This window comes from Amblyraja radiata, chromosome 40, assembly GCF_010909765.2.
Source record: "Amblyraja radiata isolate CabotCenter1 chromosome 40, sAmbRad1.1.pri, whole genome shotgun sequence".
Taxonomy (NCBI): domain Eukaryota; kingdom Metazoa; phylum Chordata; class Chondrichthyes; order Rajiformes; family Rajidae; genus Amblyraja; species Amblyraja radiata.
Genome location: NC_045995.1, coordinates 5,368,250 through 5,389,816, shown reverse-complemented (window position 1 = coordinate 5,389,816; position 21,567 = coordinate 5,368,250). Strand labels below are relative to the sequence as shown.

The following is a 21,567-nucleotide window of genomic DNA, read 5'->3' as shown; positions in this document are numbered from 1 at the left end:
GTACAAGGCATTGGTTAGGCCAATTCTGGAGTATGGTTTACAATTTTGGTTGCCTATTTATAGGAAGGATGTCAACAAAATAGAGAGAGTACAGAAGAGATTTACTAGAATGTTGCCTGGGTTTCAGCAACTAAGTTACAGAGAAAGGTTGAATAAGTTAGGTTTTTATTCTTTGGAGCGCAGAAGGTTAAGGGGGGACTTGATAGAGGTCTTTAAAATGATGAGAGGGATAGACAGATTTGACGTGGATAAGCTTTTCCCATTGAGAGTAGGGAAGATTCAAGCAAGAGGACATGACTTGAGAATTAAGGGACAGAAGTTTAGGGGGAACTTCTTTACTCAGAGAGTGGTAGCTGTGTGCAATGAGCTTCCAGTGGAAGTGGTAGAGGCAGGTTCGATTTTATCATTTAAAAATAAATTGGATAGGTATGTGGATGGGAAAGGAATGGAGGGTTATGGTCTGAGTGCAGGTAGATGAGACTAGGGGGAAATAAGTGTTCGGCACGGACATGAAAGACCGAGATAGCTTGTTTCTGTGCTGTAATTGTTATATGGTTATGTATGGTTATAAAGCACTGCTGTAATATCTTCCCTGACAAACAATGCAACACCTCCACGTCTTGCCGCTCCAATTCTATCACACCTGAAGCGACGAAATCCTGGAATATTTAGTTTTCAATCACAGCCCTCCTGCAACCATGCACTGATAGCCACAACATCATACTTCCAGGTGTCAATCCAGGCTCTAAGCTCATCCAACTTTCTTACAATGCTCCTAGCATTAAAATATACACATTTAAGAAACCCACCACCTCATATTATCTGTTTATTATCTTTATCTTCTTTCTCCCCTACATGTTGGGTCCGAGTGCTTCCCTTCTCTGCCTCCTGCCTCACACTCTGTCTACTAGCTTTCTCTATTTGAGTCCCATTATCAGGGAGTAATTGGCAGACTCATAAGAGGCAGTGATGAGGATACAAGTTTTCATCCGGACCAAGAACCTGACAGGACAGTGCAATGAACCTCCCAAAGGTCCTGGTTGTGCACTCAGTGGAGGCTTGATGGGGTTGGGGGCACAGATCAAGTATGGTGCTGAACAGGAGCTGCACCAGGACAACGGGCTGAATGGCCTCTGATGGCTCTGCGATTCTCATTACTAGCGTGAAGTGTCCACTCACAGCTGCCTGTGAGCAGACAAGGAACCCACACCCCATCCAGTCTTCTCCCTCCTTCACCCACTCAACTCCCAATCCTAGCGGTTTACTTGCTGAAGGTGTCGGGTCATGGAATTGGAAAGGGGAATGGAGTAGTTTGACGGGTTAACGTGGGTAGAGACACGGGATGGGCCCGGGCAGAATGAAGGTGGTGTAAAAGTAACATCACGTTCGCTCAACCACCAATGACAAAGCCCGCACAAAGTGGAAGTGAAACATATACTTGGATTTCTAGTCGCGACGCAGTCAGCTCATCGCCAATTGTCGGCTCATCGCCACTTATTCTTGTTACACACTGTACCAGGATGGGAAGCGGTCAGTTCACGTTAGTACTGAGATCTCCCTCTCGAGATTAAAAACATACATATTAATTATTTTAACTTCTATTTCAGATTATTCAAAGGACGACTGCGTTCACAAACCACCAATGGACGAGCGGTAAGTTGCCTCAATCGCAGAGTGTGTTCAGGACCGACACAGTGAGATGTGATGCAAAAACACAATGTGCCAGAGAAACAGCGGCTCAGGCAGCATCTGTGGAGGGAATGAACAGGCGACGTGTTGGTTCAGGTCCCTTCTTCAAACTGATCCGAAATATCGCCTGTCCATTCGCTCCACTGATGCTGCCTGACCCGCTGAGTTCCTCCAGCACTTTGTAGATGCTGGAACGGTGAGCAAAACACAATGAGATGTGATGATCTGGTCCATGTGTTTCACCCAGACACCTGGTAAACGTTCTCCTCCTTGTTCTCTGGCAGGAACCTGCAGGGCCTGAAGGATTACCTGATCAACTACAACCTTCCCGATGGGCATGATGGTTGCATCAACATCCTGCTGTACGGTATGGTAGCGGCTGGGAAATCTTCCATCATCAACACCTTCTTCTCCGCTCTGGATCCAGATGGAAGGACCTCGGCATTAGTCCCGACCGGGACGAATATCAAGTCTCTCACACCGGAGGTACCCACTCTATAAAGTCGTTTAACTTCATACAAAGTTCTTTAATATCCATTGTCAGAGACGATATCAAAGCTTCCATGCAGTTTACGTCGCCTATTCCTTCTCACCAGAGTCTGAAGAAGTCTCGACCTGAAACGTCGCCTATTCCTTCTCTCCATAGATGCTGCCTCGCCCGCTGAGTTTCTCCAGCATTTTTTGTCTACCTTTGATTGTTCTAGAATCTGCAGTTATTTCTTAAACATGTAGTTTTGCATTCCTTATTAAACTGAGTAACTGACCCAGCTCAGCTGCCTTCCACAAGATGACATTGTGAAAACCCGGCCCGGATATGGATCGGGTCAGCAATATAGTGAAACCGGGCATGGATCAGATCAATAATATAGTGATGGATCTACACCCACGCTCTTGTTATTTAATACACACATAGATTGCTTTGCTGGAGAGGCGACATCACCGCCCATTCTTTATCCCCCTGGTTTACCCGACAACTGGACTCTTGGGATGTTTATAGGGAATAACAGCCACGCACTCACTGAGAACAAATGTCTGCTGATCGATTGTAAAACCCGATTCCAGTTCTCATCCAGGAATTCTCCCCATGTCCCTGGGACCCATCGTCACTGGGAACAGGGCAGGTAACACGGTTTGTGTCCCAGTGTTAAGCTTTAGCCATCAGCCCACAACACAGAAGCACATAGACACAGTGCTGGGGTAACTCAGCGGGTCAGGCTGTATCTGTGGAGAACATGGATAGATGACGTTTCACAGAGTGCTGGAGTAACTCAGCGGGTCAGGCAGCATCTCTGGAGAGAAGAGATAGGTGAAGTTACGGTTTGAGACCCTTTTGGTCTGAAGAAGGGTCTTGGCCCGAAACATCATCGATTCCTTCTCTCCAGGAATACTGCCTGTCTCACTGAGTCACTCCAGCTTTTTGTGTCTATCCTCGTTTTAAATAGCATCTGCAGTTCCTTCCTACACAAAAGCAGATATTCTGTTGATCATTATGTTGCTGTTGATGGGATCCTGCTGTGAAGGGATTGCATAGAAACATAGGAACAAATAAATTAGGTGCAGGAGTAGGCCATTCGGCCCTTTGAGCCTGCACCGCCATTCCATATGATCATGGCTGATCATCCAACTCAGTATATTGTACCTGCCTACTATCCAAGCCTTTCATTATTCTATATGTTTCAATTAAGACCCCCCTCATTCTTCAAAACTCCAGCGAGTACAGTCCCAGTGCCAACTTAAGTAAGAATGCTGTTCATCGATTACAGCTCAGCATTCAACACCATTATACCATCAAAACTGATCACCAAACTCGGTAACCTGGGCATCGACCCCTCCCTCTGCAACTGGATACTGGACTTTCTAACCAACAGACCCCAGTCTGTTAGGTTAGACAAGCACACCTCTTCAACCCTCACCCTGAACACCGGCGTTCCACAGGGCTGTGTGCTGAGCCCCCTCCTCTACTCCCTCTTCACCTATGACTGCACACCTGTACATGGTACTAACACCATCATCAAGTATGCAGATGATACAACGGTGATTGGCCTCATCAGCAACAACGATGAGTCGGCCTACAGGGAGGAGGTCCAGCACTTAGCAGCATGGTGCGCTGACAACAACCTGGCCCTTAACTCCAAGAAGACCAAGGAGCTCATTGTAGACTTCAGGAAGTCCAGGGGCGGCACGCACACCCCCGTCCACATTAACTGGACGGAGGTGGAACGTGTTTCTAGCTTCAGGTTCCTGGGAGTCAACATCTCCGATGACCTCTCTTGGACCCACACTACCTCAACTCTGATCAAGAAGGCTCACCAGCGTCTCTTCTTCCTGAGGAGACTGAAGAAGGTCCATCTGTCTCCTCAGATCCTGGTGAACTTCTACCGCTGCACCATCGAGAGCATCCTTACCAACTGCATCACAGTATGGTATGGCAACTGCTCTGTCTCCGACCAGAAGGCATTGCAGAGGGTGGTGAAAATTGCCCAACGCATCACCGGTTCCTAGCTCCCCTCCATTGAGTCTGTCCAAAGCAAGCGTTGTCTGCGGAGGGCGCTCAGCATCGCCAAGGACTGCTCTCACCCCAACCATGGACTGTTTACCCTCCTACCATCCGGGAGGCGCTACAGGTCTCTCCGTTGCCGAACCAGCAGGTCCAGGAACAGCTTCTTCCCGGTGGCTGTCACTCTACTCAACAACGTACATCGGTGCCTGCCAATCACCCCCCCCCCCACCCCCCGGACACTTATTATCACTTATTATTATTTATTCAAATCATTTGCTATGCGGCTCTTCCAGGGAGGTGCTAAATGCATTTCGTTGTCTCTGTACTGTACACTGACAATGACAATTAAAATTGAATCTGAATCTGAATCTGAATCTGAATCTGAACAAGCGCTCATAGAAACAGAGAAACATAGAAAATAGGTGCAGGAGTAGGCCATTTTGCCCTTCGAGCCTGCACCGCTATTCAATATGATCATGGCTGATCATCCAACTCAGTATCCTGTACCTGCCTTCTCTCCATACCCCTGATCCATTTAGCATCAAGGGCCACATCTAACTCCCTCTTAAATATAGCCAATGAACTGGCCTCAACTACCTTCTGTGGCAGAGAGTTCCAGAGATTCACCACTCTCTGTGTGAAAAATGTTTTTCTCATCTCGGTCCTAAAAGATTTCCCCCTTATCCTTAAACCCTTTTCCTGGACTTCCCCAACATCGGGAACAATCTACTTGCATCTAGCCTGTCCAACCCCTTAAGAATTTAGCGCTTCATTCTCCACAAATAGTGCTGGACAAATGTATGTCTTTCTGAACATTCACAGCTGAGATCCTACAAGTTGGCGAAGTTAAAGTTTTGGGATACAACCGGATGGAATGCAGTGAAGAAGCCGTATGAGAAACCGAAAGTGCTTCTTCGCATGATACTGGAGGGAAGAATTCCCATAGGAACAAACGTGAGTTTCCTCATTTATTTGCCAGTCTGCCCGGGAAACATCTTTCTACATATCAGATATGGTTCAGATTTAGATTCAAGCCCCGTGAGAGACGAACCTGTGATCTGAAGTGATGCACCCGGTGACTGTTTGAAGGAAGTGCTGCCCGGTCACATGGACTGTTGTCAAGAACTGGATGATGCTCATGTTGTTGTCAAATAATCTTGAGTACAATCCACTGATATTGCTCTCCCATATTGTAAGATATTACGGCTTCAGCATGTGGATAGAAACATGCACAGGTTTTCAGTCCACGCTGATGCCAGTGTGGGTCTTCTTTATTATATAAAAGTACACTGCGCATACTCACATATTCACGAGACTGATATAGAATATATCACATGATACAAATCATACCATTCTAGTAACAGTTACACTTATCATACACTATTATATACACTAATCATATGATACTTGCGATGTTACTGGTTGAATGGTTTTAATTAAGCGGCATCATTCTAGATTACAATGTTTAGTTTAGTTTAGAAAGAGCATGGAATTAGGCCCTTCGGCCTACTGAATAGTAACCACCCTGTGCATTAGTTCTATCCTGCACACACTAGGGACAATTTACAGAAGCCAATTACCCTACAAACCCGCATGTCATTGGAATGTGTGAAGAAACCGGAGCGCCCGGAGAAAACCCAGGCAATCAGGGGGAGAACGTACAAACTCCATACAGACAGCACCCGTGGTCAGGATCGAACCTGAGTTCCTGGCATAGTAAGGCAGCAACTCTATCGCTGCACCATGGTTTAATGGTTTTAGTTAAGTAGCATCATTCTAGGTTACATTGTGATAGATGTGAATCATCGGGGGGGGAAAGGGCGTGAAATAAGCCAAGTTTAACCACAGACAGCAACAAGTAAAATTAATCCTGAAATAACATAAAGGACGCAGTGACCGAGATTGGTCCTGGAGTAACACACAGAGACGGTGACCGAGATTGGTCCTGGAGTAACACACAGAGACGGTGACAGAGATTGGTCTTGGAGTAACACACAGAGACGGTGACAGAGATTGGTCCTGGAGTAACACACAGAGACGGTGACAGAGATTGGTCCTGGAGTAACATACAGAGACGGTGACAGAGATTGGTCCTGGAGTAACACACAGAGACGGTGACCGAGATTGGTCCTGGAGTAACACACAGAGACGGTGACCGAGATTGGTCCTGGAGTAACACACAGAGACGGTGACAGAGATTGGTCCTGGAGTAACACACAGAGACGGTGACCGAGATTGGTCCTGGAGTAACACACAGAGACGGTGACAGAGATTGGTCCTGGAGTAACACACAGAGACGGTGACAGAGATTGGTCCTGGAGTAACACACAGAGACGGTGACAGAGATTGGTCCTGGAGTAACACACAGAGACGGTGACCGAGATTGGTCCTGGAATAACACACAGAGACGGTGACTGAGATTGGTCCTGGAGTAACACACAGAGACGGTGACCGAGATTGGACCTGGAGTAACACACAGAGACGGTGACAGAGATTGGTCCTGGAGTAACACACAGAGACGGTGACCGAGATTGGTCCTGGAGTAACACACAGAGACGGTGACAGAGATTGGTCCTGGAGTAACACACAGAGACGGTGACCGAGATTGGTCCTGGAGTAACACACAGAGACGGTGACAGAGATTGGTCCTGGAGTAACACACAGAGACGGTGACCGAGATTGGTCCTGGAGTAACACACAGAGACGACGACAGAGATTGGTCCTGGAGTAACACACAGAGACGGTGACCGAGATTGGTCCTGGAGTAACACACAGAGACGGTGACAGAGATTGGTCCTGGAGTAACACACAGAGACGGTGACAGAGATTGGTCCTGGAGTAACACACAGAGACGGTGACAGAGAATGGTCCTGGAGTAACACACAGAGACGGTGACAGAGATTGGTCCTGGAGTAACACACAGAGACGGTGAACGAGATTGGTCCTGGAGTAACACACAGAGACGGTGACAGAAATTGGTCCTGGAGTAACACACAGAGACGGTGACAGAGATTGGTCCTGGAGTAACACACAGAGACGGTGACCGAGATCGGTCCTGGAGTAACACACAGAGACGGTGACAGAGATTGGTCCTGGAGTAACACACAGAGACGGTGACAGAGATTGGTCCTGGAGTAACACACAGAGACGGTGACCGAGATTGGTCCTGGAATAACACACAGAGACGGTGACCGAGATTGGTCCTGGAGTAACACACAGAGACGGTGACCGAGATTGGTCCTGGAGTAACACACAGAGACGGTGACCGAGATTGGACCTGGAGTAACACACAGAGACGGTGACAGAGATTGGTCCTGGAGTAACACACAGAGACGGTGACCGAGATTGGTCCTGGAGTAACACACAGAGACGGTGACAGAGATTGGTCCTGGAGTAACACACAGAGACGGTGACAGAGATTGGTCCTGGAGTAACACACAGAGACGGTGACCGAGATTGGTCCTGGAGTAACACACAGAGACGGTGACAGAGATTGGTCCTGGAGTAACACACAGGGAAAGAGAATAATGGTAAATCCTAGCCTTGAAATTGTTTTGCGAGCAATTGTTGGTAAGGAGAGTTCAGACATGGTTTAATAACGTTAAATTGGAAGTGTCAGTGATGCAGTTGAACAAAGGGGAATATGTAGGCATGAGAGAGGAACTGGCCAAGGTAGATTGGAAAGGGATTCGAGCAGGAATGACGGTGGCAGGAATTTCTGGGCATAATCCAGAAGACGCAGGATCATTTCATTCCAAAAAGGAAGAAAGATTCTAGGGGGAGTAGGATGCAACCGTAGCTGACAAGGGAAGTTAGGGATAGAATAAAACTAAAAGAAAAGATGTATAACACAGCAAAGCGTAGCCGGAAGCCAGAGGATTGGGAAACTTTCATAGGGCAACAGATGGAAACAAAACAGGCAATACGGGCTGAAAAGATGAAGTACGAAGGGAAGCTGGCCAGGAATATAAAGAAGGACAGTAAAAGCTTCTTTAGATATGTTAAAGGAAAAAGAGTAACAAAGTCAAATGTGGGTCCCTTGAAGGCAGACACGGGTGAAATTATTTTGGGCAACAAGGAAATGGCAGAAGAGTTGAATAGGTACTTCGGATCTGTCTTCACTAAGGAAGGCACAAACAATCTCCCAGATGTACTGGAGGACAAAGGATCTAAGGGGGTAGAGGAACTGAAATACATTTTTCATTAGGCGAGAAATAGTAATGGGTAGGCTAATGGGACTGAAGGATGATAAATCCCCTGGGCCTGATGGTCTGCATCCCAGGGTCCTCAGGTAGGTGGCTCTAGAAATAGAGGACTCATTGGTGATCATTTTCCAATGTTCAATAGATTCAGGATCAGTTCCTGTGGATTGGAGGATAGTTAATGTCATCCTACTTTTCAAGAAAGGAGCGAGAGATAAAACAGGGAACTACAGACCTGTTAGCCTGACTTCGGTGGTGGGAAAGATGCTGGAGTCATTTATTAAAGAGGTAATAATGGGGCATTTGGATAGCTGTAAAAGGATTAGTCCAAGTCAACATGGATTTATGAAAGGGAAATCATGCTTGACTAATTTCAGGAATTATTCGAGGATGTGACAAGTAAAATGGATGAAGGGGTGCCAGTGGATGTAGTGTATCTAGACTTTCAGAAAGCATTTGATAAGGTCCCGCACGGGAGACTGGTGACTAAAATTAGAGCACATGGTATTAGGGGGTAGGGTGTTGACATGGATAGAAAATTGGTTGGCAGACCGGAAGCAAAGAGTAGGAGTGAACGGGTCCTTTTCAGAATGGCAGGCAGTGGCGAGTGGAGTGCCGCAAGGCTCGGTGTTGGGGACGCAACGTTTTACCATATATATTAATGATTTGGAAGAGGGAATTAGGAACAACACTAGCAAGTTTGCAGATGACACAAAGCTGGGTGACAATGTGCGCTGTGAAGAGGATGTTAGGAGGTTGCAGGGTGGCCTGGACAGGTTGAGTGAGTGGGCAGATGCGTGGCAGATGCAGTATAATATAGATAAATGTGAGGTTATCCACTTTGGTGGCAAAAACAAGGGGGCAGATTATTATCTCAATGGGGTTAGGTTAGGTAAGGGGGAGGTGCAGCGAGACCTGGGTGTCCTTGTACACCGGTCACTGAAAGTTGGCGTGCAGGTACAGCAGGCAGTGAAGAAAGCTAATGGAATGTTGGCCTTCATAACAAGAGGATTTCAGTATAGGAGTAAAGGGGTTCTGGAGTTGTATAGGGCTCTGGTGAGACCTCATCTGGAGTATTGTGTACAGTTTTGGTATCCTAATTTGAGGAAGGACATCCTTGTGATTGAGGCAGTGCTGCGTAGGTTCACGAGGGGCCACAGTCTTAGAATAAAGGGAAGGTCATTTAAAACAGGTGAGAAAAAATGTTTTCACCCAGAGAATTCCTTGCCTCAGAGGGCAGTGGAGGCCAAGTCACTGGATGGATTTAAGAGAGAGTTAGATACTCTAGGGGCTAGTGGAGTCAAGGGACATGAGGAGAAGGCAGGCACGGGTTATTGATAGGGGGAAGATCAGCCATGATCACAATGAATGGCGGTGCTGGCTCAAACGGCCTCCTCCTGCACCTATTTCCTATGTTTCTATGTTTCTAATAACAGTGTGTAGGAAGGAACAACATATGCTGGTTGAAATCGAAGATAGACACAAAATGCTGGAGTACCTCAGCAGGACAGACAGCATCTCTGGAGAGAAGGAATCCTGTACATCTTAATCTTGTGGATCAGCCGACAATGGGAGACTTCAGTGAATGCCTAGCTAAAATCCATGTAGATGACATTCACTGCCCTACACTATTGATCACCTTCATCACCTCCTCAAAAAACATGATCAAGTTCATAAGACATGACCAGCCACCTATAAAGCCAGAGAAAACAATCCAAGTCTGTCCAACCTCTCCCCACAGCTAACACCCCCTAATCCCAGCATCCCAGAAAACCTCCCCTGCACCATTTCCAAAGCTACCAATCCTTCCTACATTGAGATGACCAGAACTGCACGCAATACTCCAAATGTAGTGTGACCAAAGTCCTATAAAGCTGCATTGTGACTTCCTGACTCTTACACTCAATACCCTGTCCGATGAAAGAAAGCACACCATATTCCTCCTTTACAACTCTATATACATGTTATGGAAAGATGTTGTCAAGCTCAGGAGTTATACACTTGGATCCCGATCCTTCTGTGCAACAAGCTCTGATTAAGAAGAGAAATAAAGGGAAGTATACAGTGGCTTGCAAAAGTATTCATACCCCTTGAACGTTTCCACATTTTGTCACGTTACAACCACAAACGTAAATGTATTTTATTGGGATTTTATGAGATAGACCAACACAAAGTGGCGCATAATTGTGAAGTGGAAGGAAAATGATACATGGTTTTCAAATTTTTTTACAAATATAAAACTGAAAAGTGTGGCGTGCAAAAGTATTCAGCCCCCCTGAGTCAATACTGTGTACAACCACCTTTCGCTGCAATTACAGCTGCAAGTCTTTTGGGATATGTCTCTACCAGCTTTGCACATCTAGAGACTGACATTTTTGCCCATTCTTCTTTGCAAAATAGCTCAAGAACAGTCAGATTGGATGGAGAGCGTCTGTGAACAGCAATTTTCAAGTCTTGCCGGAGATTCTCAATTGGAGTTAGGTCTGAACTTTGACTGGGCCATTCTAACACATGAATATGCTTTGATATAAACCATTCCATTGTGGCTCTGGCTGTATGTTTAGGGTCGTTGTCCTGCTGGAAGGTGAACCTCCGCCCCAGTCTCAAGTCTTTTGCAGACTCTAACAGGTTTTCTTCCAAGTTGCCCTGTATTTGGCTCCATCCATCTTCCCATCAACTCTGACCAGCTTCCCTGTCCCTGCTGAAGAAAATCATTCCCACAGCATGATGCTGTCACCACCATGTTTCACAGTGTGGATGGTGTGTTCAGGGTGATGTGCAGTGTTAGTTTTCCGCCACACATAGCGTTTTGCATTTAGGCCAAAAACTTCAAATTTGGTCTCATCTGACCAGAGCACCTTCCTCCACATGTTTGCTGTGTCCCCCACATGTCTTGTGGCAAACTGCAAACGGGACTTCTTATGGCTTTTTTTCAACAATGGCTTTCTTCTTGCCAATCTTCCATAAAGGCCCGATTTGTGGAGTGCACGACTAACAGTTGTCCTGTGGACAGATTCTCCCACCTGAGCTGTGGTTCTCTGCAGCTCCTCCAGAGTTACCATGGGCCTCTTGGCTGCTTCTCTGATCAATGCTCTCCTTGCCCGGCCTGTCAGTTTAGGTGGACGGCCATGTCATGGTAGGTTTGCAGTTGTGCCATACTCTTTCCATTTTCGGATAATGGATTGAACAGTGCTCGTGAGATGTTCAAAGCTTGAGATATTTTTTTATAACCTAACCCTGCTTTAAACTTCTCCACAACTTTATCCCTGACCTGTCTGGTGTGTTCCTTGGGCTTCATGATGCTGTTTGTTCACTAATGTTCTCTAATAAACCTCTGAGGCCTTCACAGAACAGCTGTATTTATACTGAGATTAGATTACCCACAAGTGGACTCTATTTACTAATTAGGTGACTTCTGAAGGCAATTGGTTGCACTGGATTTTATTTAGGGGTATCAGAGTAAAGGGGGCTGAATACTTTTGCACGCCACACTTTTCAGTTTTTTATTTGTAATTTTTTTTTAAAACCATGTATAATTTTCCTTCCACTTCACAATTATGCGCCACTTTGTGTTGGTCTATCACATAAAATACATTTACGTCTGTGGTTGTAACGTGACAAAATGTGGAAAAGCTCAAGGGGTATGAATACTTTTGCAAGCCACTGTATGTTGGTCAGCCCCAAATCAGTAGGAGTGAAGCTATTGGAGAGGATTTTTCCAGATACAGTAGAAGTGTATAAAATGATGAGAGACATAGATAGGATGGTCAGAACCTTTTTCCCCCAAGGTGGAAATGTCAAAGTCTAGAGGTCACATCTTAAGATGAAAGGAGCAACGTTGAAAGGAGATGTGTCATAGAACCACAGTGTGGAAACAGGCCCTTTGGTCCAGCTTCCCCACACTGGCCAACATGTCCCCACTACACTAGTCCCACCTGCCCACGTTTTGCCCATATTCCTCCAAACCTGTCCTATACATGTACCTGTCTACCAGTGTCTTAAATGTTGGGATAGTCCAAGCCTCAACTACCTCCTCTGGCAGCTCGTTCCATACACCCACCACCCTTTGTGTGAAAAATGTATCCCTCAGATTCCTATTAAATCTTTCCCCCCTTCACCTTAAACTTATGTCCTCTGGTCCTTGATTCATCTACTCTGAGCATGATAATCTGTGTATCTGCCAGATATATTCCTCTCATGATTTTATACTCCTCTATAAGATCTCCCCTCATCCTGCACTCCATGGAATAGAGTCCCAGCCTACTCAACCTCTCCCTATAGCTCAGAAACTCTGGTTCTGGAAAGATACTCTAGTAGGGATGACAGTGGAACAACAATGGCAGATATTTCTGGGAATAATACAAAAGGTGCAGGATCAGTTCATTCCAAAGAGGAAGAAAGATTCCAAGGAGAGTAAGGGCTGACAAGGAAAGTCAGGGACAGTATAAAAATAAATGATAAGAAGTACAACATAACAAATATGAGCGGGAAGCCAGAGGTATGGGTAATGTTTAAAGAGCAACAGAAGATAACTAAAAATACAATATGGGGAGAAAAGATGTATGAAGATAAGCTAGCCAAGAATATAAAGGAGGATAGTAAAGGCATCTTTAGGTATGTGAGGAACCAAATGTTAGTTAAGACCAAAGTTGGACCCTTGAAGACTGAAACGGGTGAATTTATTTCTGTCGAACAAGGAAATGGCAGATGAGTTGAACAGGTACTTTGGATCCGTCTTCACTAAGGAGGACACAAACAATCTTCCTGATATAATAGTGTCCAGAGGATCTGGGGTGACGGAGGAACTGAAGGAAATCCACATTAAGCAGGACAATAGACAATAGGTGCAGGAGTAGGCCATTTGGCCCTTCTAGCCATTCAATGTGATCATGGCCAAACATCCCCAATCAGTACCTCATTCCTGCCTTCTTCCCATATCCCCTGACTCCGTTATTTTTAAGACCCCTATCTAGCTCTCTCTTGAAAGCATCCACCACCCTCTGAGGCAGAGAATTCCACAGACTCGCCACTCTCTGTGAGTATAAGTGTTTCCTCGTCTCCGTTCTAAATGGCTTACTCCTTATTCTTAAACTGTGGCCCCTGGTTCTGGATTCCCCCAACATCGGGAACATGTTTCTTGCCTCTAGTTTGTCCAAGCCCTTAACAATCTTATATGTTTCAATGTGATATCCTCTCATCTTTCTAACTCCAGAGTGTACAAACCCAGCATATCAGCATATGACAGTCCTGCCATCCTGGGAATTAACCTTGTAAACCTACGCTGCACTCACACAAAAGCAAGAATGTCCTTCCTCAAATTAGGGGACCAAAACGGCATACAATACGGCAGGTGTGGTCTCACTAGGGCTCTGTACAACTGCAGAGGGACCTCGTTTTTCCGATATTTGATTCCTCGAATAAGGGGTAAGCCATTTAGAACGGAGATGAGGAAACACTTTTTCACATTGAGAATTGTGAGTCTGTGGAATTCTCTGCCGGTTCTCTGGATACTTTCAAGAGAGGGCTAGATAGGACTTAAAGATAGTGGAGTCAGGGGATATGGGCAGAAGGCAGGAACGGGGTACTGATTGTGGATGATCAGCCATGATCACATTGAATGGCGGTGCTGGCTCGAAGAGCCGAATGGCCTACTCCTGCACCTATTGTCTATCCTCGTAAATCTTCTCTGTACCCTTTCCAGCTTGACAACATCTTTCCTATAACATGGTGCCCAGAACTGAATACAATACTCTAAATGCAGCCTCTCCAAAGTTGTAGACAAATGTAACATGGCCTCCCAACGTCTATACTCAGTACTCTGACCAATGAATGCCAATGGGCCAAAAGCCTTTTTGACCACCTGATCTACCCGCAACTCAACCTTCACGGAACCATGCACCTGCACTCCTAGATCCCTCTGCTCCACAACACTACCCAGAGCCCCACCATTCACCATGTAGGTCCTGCCCAAGTTAGACTTCCCAAAGTGCAACACCTCACATTTCTCTATATTTCTCTGTAATAAATTCCATCAACTATTCCTCAGATGACCTTTTTGGTCACATCTTCAAAAATCTCAATCAGATTTATGAGACATGACCTCCCATGTACAAAACCATGCTTTCTCATATCACAGGTACACAAAAATGCTGGAGAAACTCAGCGAGCGCACCCGCAGAGTTTCTCCAGCATTTTTGTGGCACCGGCTGAGTTTCTCCAGCATTTTTGTGGCACCCGCAGAGTTTCTCCAGCATTTTTGTGGCATCCGCTGAGTTTCTCCAGCATTTTTGTGGCACCCGCTGAGTTTCTCCAGCGTTTTTGTGGCACCCGCTGAGTTTCTCCAGCGTTTTTGTGTACCTTCGATCTTCCAGCATCTGCAGTTCCTTCTTGAACTTTCTCATATCACCTCTTGCCCATCCAAATGCCTGTATATCCTACCCCTCAGAATATTCTCGAGTAATTTCCCGACTACAGATGTTAAGCTCACTGGCCTATGGTTCCCATCATTTTCCCTGCAGCTTATCTTGAATAGAGGCACATTTGCTTCCCTCCAGTCTTCCGGCATCTCCCCTGTATTTAAAGACAATATAAATTTCAACCAGGGCTCCTGCAATTTCCTCTCTAGTTCCCCACAATGCCCTCGGATATATCTGATCAGGCCCTGGACATTTGTCCACCTTCATACACGATAGTACCTTCAGGATTTCATTGACGGTATCACTGACTGCTCTCCAGACACTTCCATTGACCGCCCCAAGTTTCTCTGTCTTCCTGTCTTTCTCCTCGGTAAATACAGAGGATAAATACTCATTGACGACCTTGCCCATCTCCTGTGGCTCCACACATAGGCGACCGCTTTGATTCCTGAGAGGTCCCACTCTCTGGTTACCCTTTCCCCCGTTATGTATTTATAAATCCACTTGGGATTTTCCTTAATGCTATCTGGCAGATCTATCTCCTGGGCGTTTTTGCCCTTCTGATTTCCTTTTTCAGTTTACTCCTTAGTTTCTGAAACTCCTCCAGGGATACACCTGATCCAAGATGCCTATACCTGTCCCATGTGTCCTTATTCTTGACCAATGCTTCAAATTCTCTCGTCAGCCAAGCTTCCTTACATTTGTCTGCCTTGCCCTTCATTCTAACAGGGACGTACATATCCTGAACTTTTGTCTGCACACTTACAAAATCCTACTGGGCTGATGTTCATTTCTCCTCAAATAACCTGCTCCAGTCAACTTGAACAAGACCTCCTCTCATACCCTCAAAGTTGGCCTTGCCCCATTTGAGCATTTTAACACTTTTTCTTACACTGAGGGGCGTTTTTTATAGACTGGGTGTTGTGGGTGCCTGGACTGTTTTACCATTCTGATACGATAGAGGCATTTAAGAGGCTTTTAGGTGGGCACGCCAATATGCAGGGAATAGAGGATATGGATCTTTGTATCATGCCCATCACAGACATTGTGGGATTAAGGGTCCTCTCCTGTTCTATACTGAACTGTTCCATGTTTATGTAAACCTGGAAAAGCTGATCTCACCGTTTACTCTGCCTTGCTATTTGTGCCGCAAAGACCTCACATTTTCCCACCTTGTATTCCATCTGCCATGTTCTTGCCTGTTGACTTACTCCATACACCAGAAGCCTCCTGCATCCCCTCACCTGGCTTTATATCAGTCACAAACATAGACATTGTACCTACACTTTCTCACCAGATTACTGAGCCACACAACCAACAGCTCACACTGGCACAAATTCAATGTCACATTTTTTTGCTGACTGACCAATTATCTATATCATCCTGTGGTCTGAAACATTCATCCACACAGGGACAATTACTGAATTACCTGCATAGACATAGCAAAATTTGTTACCACGCCCCCTACATTGACATAGGTGTAAGTTACTGCAAGATTACAGAGTAATGGACTGAATACTGAGGAGCTCAGAGCAAACTCCAAATCTGCTCTTCGGGCCAGAGGTAACTCACAAGGGAAGGAAATGGATAATGACCACTAGGGATGTGGTGTATGCCCCTTTAAGAGATATCATACACCTATTGTAATACCGGTAGCCACAAAAGGGGGCTTGCTTAGTATAAAAGCCCTGGTGGTAGTGTGAGCACTCTCTCTTCCTTTCCCCCTCTGAAACCATGATTAAAGGCACGTTGGTTTCACCTGATGGTTTCTCGATGGTTATTTAAGTATCTGACTCCAGTACTTAACAGTGGCGACGAGATTAAAGAACCCTGATGTTTTACCGACCTCGGCATAGGCTGGACTGGAGCTCCAAAGTTGTGAGTGTTGGGGCAAAGTGCAGTCAAGGGGGAGAAGTGACCTCGGAGAACGGACCTAGAGGGTCCAGGAAAAAGAAACGCTGCGAGAGAAGGGCGCAGACAGGGCGGGAACCGCCATTTTTGGCACGCCTAAAAACCGGAAGAGAAGGGTGCAAAAGCGGGAACCGCCATTTTTTGGCACGCCTAAAAACGGAAGAGAAGGGTGCCATTTTACAAGTTTTACAAATTTCATTGAAGCTAATTGATGAGCAACATGGCAATAAAAGGAAAATTTGGAATCTTCGAGAGCAACTTAGAGACTTGGGACACATTGTGGAAAGATTTGATGTTTTCTGTACTGTTAATGATATAGCAGATGATAAGAAAGCTGTGAATGTATTGAATTAAATGGGTGCTAAGACTTATGGATTAGCAAAGGGGTTGTTACATCCTACAAAAGCTGCAAATGCAACATTTAAACAGATATCTGATAAATTAAAGGAACACTTGAATCCAGCACCATTGTTCTTATCTGAGCGTTTTGCATTTTATAAAAGGGACCAGCAGTTAGAAGAAACTGTGGCACGATTTCTGGCAGAGCTAAGAACATTAGCTGTATTTTGTAAATTTGATGATTTTTTAAATCAAGCATTACGGGATAGATTTATTTGTGGATTAAAAAGTGAGACTCTATTACAAATACTGTTAGCTGAGGGTGATATAGATTTGTCCAAAGCATTTACAATGGCTATGTCATTTGAGAAAGCCCAAGAGGGCGCGGCGGCCATACAACAGAAGAGTCCAGAGTTTGAAACCCATAAATTATTACCAAAGGCTGAGAGATGTGTCCGGTGTGGAAAATCCACTCACCATCAGAAAGATTGCTGGTTTAAAGATAAAATATGTAATGGATGTGGAAAAGTGGGTCACATTGTACGGGCTTGTAGGTCAAAGAAGCCTGGTAGAAGTGAACACTATAGAGCAAGGACATTGGGGGCTGAGGCCAAGTTAGTCCATGAAGTTAGGGAAAGTAGTGTAAGCAGCAGTTGTAGTGACTCAGACGTAGAAGCAAGAGAAGTAAGTTGCTTAAAGATTAAAGCAGTGCAGAATTCGACAGAACTGGATACAATGTGGGTAATGTTGACCATTTCAGGAGTTTCATTGAAACTAGAACTGGATACTGGTTCAGCGTTAACGGTGATAAATGAGAAGGATTATTATAGGTATTTTTCACAAGAACGGTTGCAGAAGACTAATATTGCTTTAAAAACTTATACGGGTCAAAAGGTTAGGCCAAAAGGAAGGATTGAGGTATCAGCCAAGTACAATGGCATGACAGTGAGGAATCTGTTTATATACGTGCTGAGGGAAGGCGGACGGCCATTACTGGGTAGAGAGTGGGCTAGGAGACTGAAATTTGATTGGTCAACTATTCACTCATTAAAGCACAGGGAGCTGGGGTTAACAGGGCCCTTGCAAAGTAAATTGGTTGAAGTAAAGCATAGGGAGCGGGGGTTAATAGGACCCTCAAAAAGTAAATTGGCTGAAGTGTTGGCAACAGCTCCAGAGGTGTTTCAATCAGGACTTGGCAAGTTGGTTGGTATTCAAGCTACTATATCAATTACTGAGGGGTCTGCCCCCAAGTTTTTAAACCTCGACCAGTACCTTTTGCAATTAGACCAGCAGTGGAAGCTGAATTAGATAACTTAGAGCAACAAGGAGTGCTCTCAAGGATAGATTGGAGTGAATGGGCTACACCTATTGTGCCGGTTATGAAAAAGGCTTTGCCGGATGGCCCGGGATTAGCACAGAAAGTACGTATTTGTGGTGATTTTAAAGTTACAGTGAATCCAGTGTTAAAAGTAGTACAATATCCATTGCCAAAGATTGATGAGATTTTTGCCTCATTGGCAGGAGGGCAACATTTTTCTAAAATAGTTCTGGCACAAGCATATTTGCAGATGGAGGTAGAGGAAGATTCCAGACATTACCTGACGATTAATACGCATAAAGGCTTGTATAGGTATAATAGGTTGGTTTTTGGGGTAGCTTCGGCGCCGGCTATGTGGCAGAGAGCCATGGAGCAGGTGCTGCAAGGTATTCCAGGTACCCAATGTTACTTGGATGATATTTTGATCACAGGTAGGACGGTGGAAGAACACCTCTCCAATTTGGAACGGGTGTTGGGCAGGTTAAAACGTTATGGCCTTAGGGCTAACAAGGCCAAGTGTGACTTCTTCAAGGAACAACTGGCGTATTGTGGACATTTGATTGATAGACATGGGTTGCATAAATCACCAGACAAAATTGCTGCGGTGGTAAATGCGCCAGCTCCGGTGAATGTGTCACAGTTACGCTCATTTCTGGGACTGATAAATTACTATCATAAATTTTTGCCAAACTTATCTGCTATCCTGTATCCATTAAATGGAGTGTTAAAATCAGGGGTGAAATGGAATTGGTCGTTGGAATGTGTGAAGGCATTTGCTGATAGTAATGCCTTGATTACATCAAGGAAGGTGCTTGCACATTTTGATCCAGCAATACCAATTAAGCTGGCTTGTGATGCATCTCCTTATGGTATAGGTGCAGTGCTTTCACATCAGTTTCCAGGGGGTCATGAACGACCAATTGCTTTTGCATCAAGGTCATTGTCCACGGCTGAAACGAATTACGCCCAAATTGATAGGGAGGCTCTTAGCCTGGTATGGGGTGTTAAAAAATGTAATCATTACTTATATGGACAGAAATTTACATTGATTACGGATCATCAGCCGTTGGTTTCGATATTTAATCCAAAAAAGGGGGTGCCCTTGATGACGGCACAGCGCTTGCAGAGATGGGCCTTGTTTTTGGGTGCACATCGTTATGACATCCAGTATAGAGGCACAAAGTTGCATGGGAATGCAGATAGTTTGTCAAGATTGCCATTACCGATTGTAAGTGATGTACCAATGACTGATGTGGCAGAATTGTTTCATATGTCCATTTGTGAAGTGTTGCCAGTGGATAACAAACGTATAGAGCGTGAGACAAGGAATGATAGGACTCTTTCAGGGGTATATGATGTAACAGTACGAGGGTGGCCAGCGGAAGGAGATTCTCGTTTTCCTCAATATTCAGCAAGAAGAGAACAATTGTCTACGTGCAGGGGTACCGTGATGTGTGGTTCTAGAGTGGTGATCCCCCAAAAGTTACAGAAACAAATCTTGGAGGAACTACACGTTGGTCATCTAGGATGCACTAAGATGACAAGTCTGGCTCGTGCATATGTATGGTGGCCAGGTATTGATGGCCAGATTGAGGAATTGGCCAAAAATTGTTCTGGCTGTCGGCTTGAGCAGAAGACACCTCCATTGGCCACTATCCATCCATGGGAATGGCCGTCTGGTCCATGGAAACGGGTTCATATTGATTATGCAGGACCCTTTCAAGAGTCTATGTTCCTGGTGGTAGTAGATGCGCATTCGAAATGGCCAGAGGTTATAAAGATGTCCTCGACTACGTCTCAGAAGACGATTGCGACGTTACGAACAATTTTTGCAAGGTATGGTTTGCCTGAACAAATATGTTCGGATAACGGGCCTCAATTTGTATCTGAAGACTTTAAGAAGTTTCTGAAGACTAATGGCATTAAACACTGTACGTCGGCACCTTATCATCCGGCAACAAATGGACTGGCGGAGCGTTTTGTACAGACCTTTAAGAAGGCGCTTAAAGCAATGAAACATGAGGATCTGCCTATGCAACATAAATTGGACAATTTTTTATTCAACTATAGAAATGCGGTTCATGCTGTAACAGGTCAATCACCTGCGATGGTGTTTTTCAACAGACAGTTGGGTTCCAAATTGGACTTAGTTCGTCCTGATCTTAGAAGACAAGTGGAACGGAAAGTGTTCCATTGTGCACGTCAACGTCTTACCAGGAGTTTCCAGGTTGGTGAAGCTGTACTTGCCCGCGATTATAGAAACCAGAAATGGCAGCCGGGAGTTGTTGTGGAGGTACAAGGACCTCTAATGTATGCAGTCAACACGGCCGATGGCCAGATTCGCCGGCATGTGGATCAAATCGTACAGTCTACTATTGCTCCTCATCTGGAACCTCGGTTAAGTGCTTCGGATCAGCCAGTATCAATGGGGGGCCAATGGTCGAATAAGGAATTGGAACCTATTGTGCCTATGTCTTGTTATCCTGTTCTAGCTGCCAAAGAAGCACCTATGCCTTCGTTGGATATTTCACCAGCTAAAGTAGCAGTACAGGTTCCTGACCAGGTGGTTGCAATACCAAAACAGGTGTTCCCTAGCTCGGAAGTGCGGTGTTCGCCTGTAGAATCTGGATTAAGACGCTCAACCAGAATATCAAGGCCGCCACAGAGGTTGATTGATGAACTTTGACATTGAATACGGGACTGACTAAGTGATGTTTCCTGTGTGTGTTTGTTTTTTTTTTTTCCCCTCACGTAATGGTGATGGTGTTATTATATTGTGCTTGCAAAATATAAGGTGAAGGTGATAATGTAATTTTGTCATCTATTATATGATCTGTTGTAGGTATGGTGTACTTTTCCCCTTAGTTTTTGTGTAAAACTAAGGGTTTTAAAGGGGGAGGATTGTGGTGTATGCCCCTTTAAGAGATATCATACACCTATTGTAATACCGGTAGCCACAAAATGGGGCTTGCTTAGTATAAAAGCCCTGGTGGTAGTGTGAGCACTCTCTCTTCCTTTCCCCCTCTGAAACCATGATTAAAGGCACGTTGGTTTTACCTGATGGTTTCTCGATGGTTATTTAAGTATCTGACTCCAGTACTTAACAAGGGAGAGCAACATTTGCAGGTGGAGTTTGTCTGAGACAGAGAGACCCTACTGATAACAAACCAAGAGTGAGCAAAGTGTCCCCGT

The 21,567-nt window shown here is 45.2% G+C and overlaps 1 protein-coding gene across 1 annotated transcript in view; it reads left to right on the top strand.

Moving 5' to 3' along the window:
• Positions 1–1,232: 1,232 nt before the first annotated feature.
• The window catches only part of ifi44 (interferon induced protein 44), a 31,428-nt gene continuing 11,093 nt past the window's right edge, over positions 1,233–21,567 (top strand). The window contains exons 1-4 of the mRNA XM_033014165.1: positions 1,233–1,530; positions 1,608–1,653; positions 1,974–2,175; positions 5,012–5,143. Of these exons, the coding sequence (XP_032870056.1) occupies positions 1,401–1,530; positions 1,608–1,653; positions 1,974–2,175; positions 5,012–5,143 (510 nt within the window). The 5' untranslated portion in view covers positions 1,233–1,400. The remainder of the gene's footprint in view (positions 1,531–1,607; positions 1,654–1,973; positions 2,176–5,011; positions 5,144–21,567) is intronic.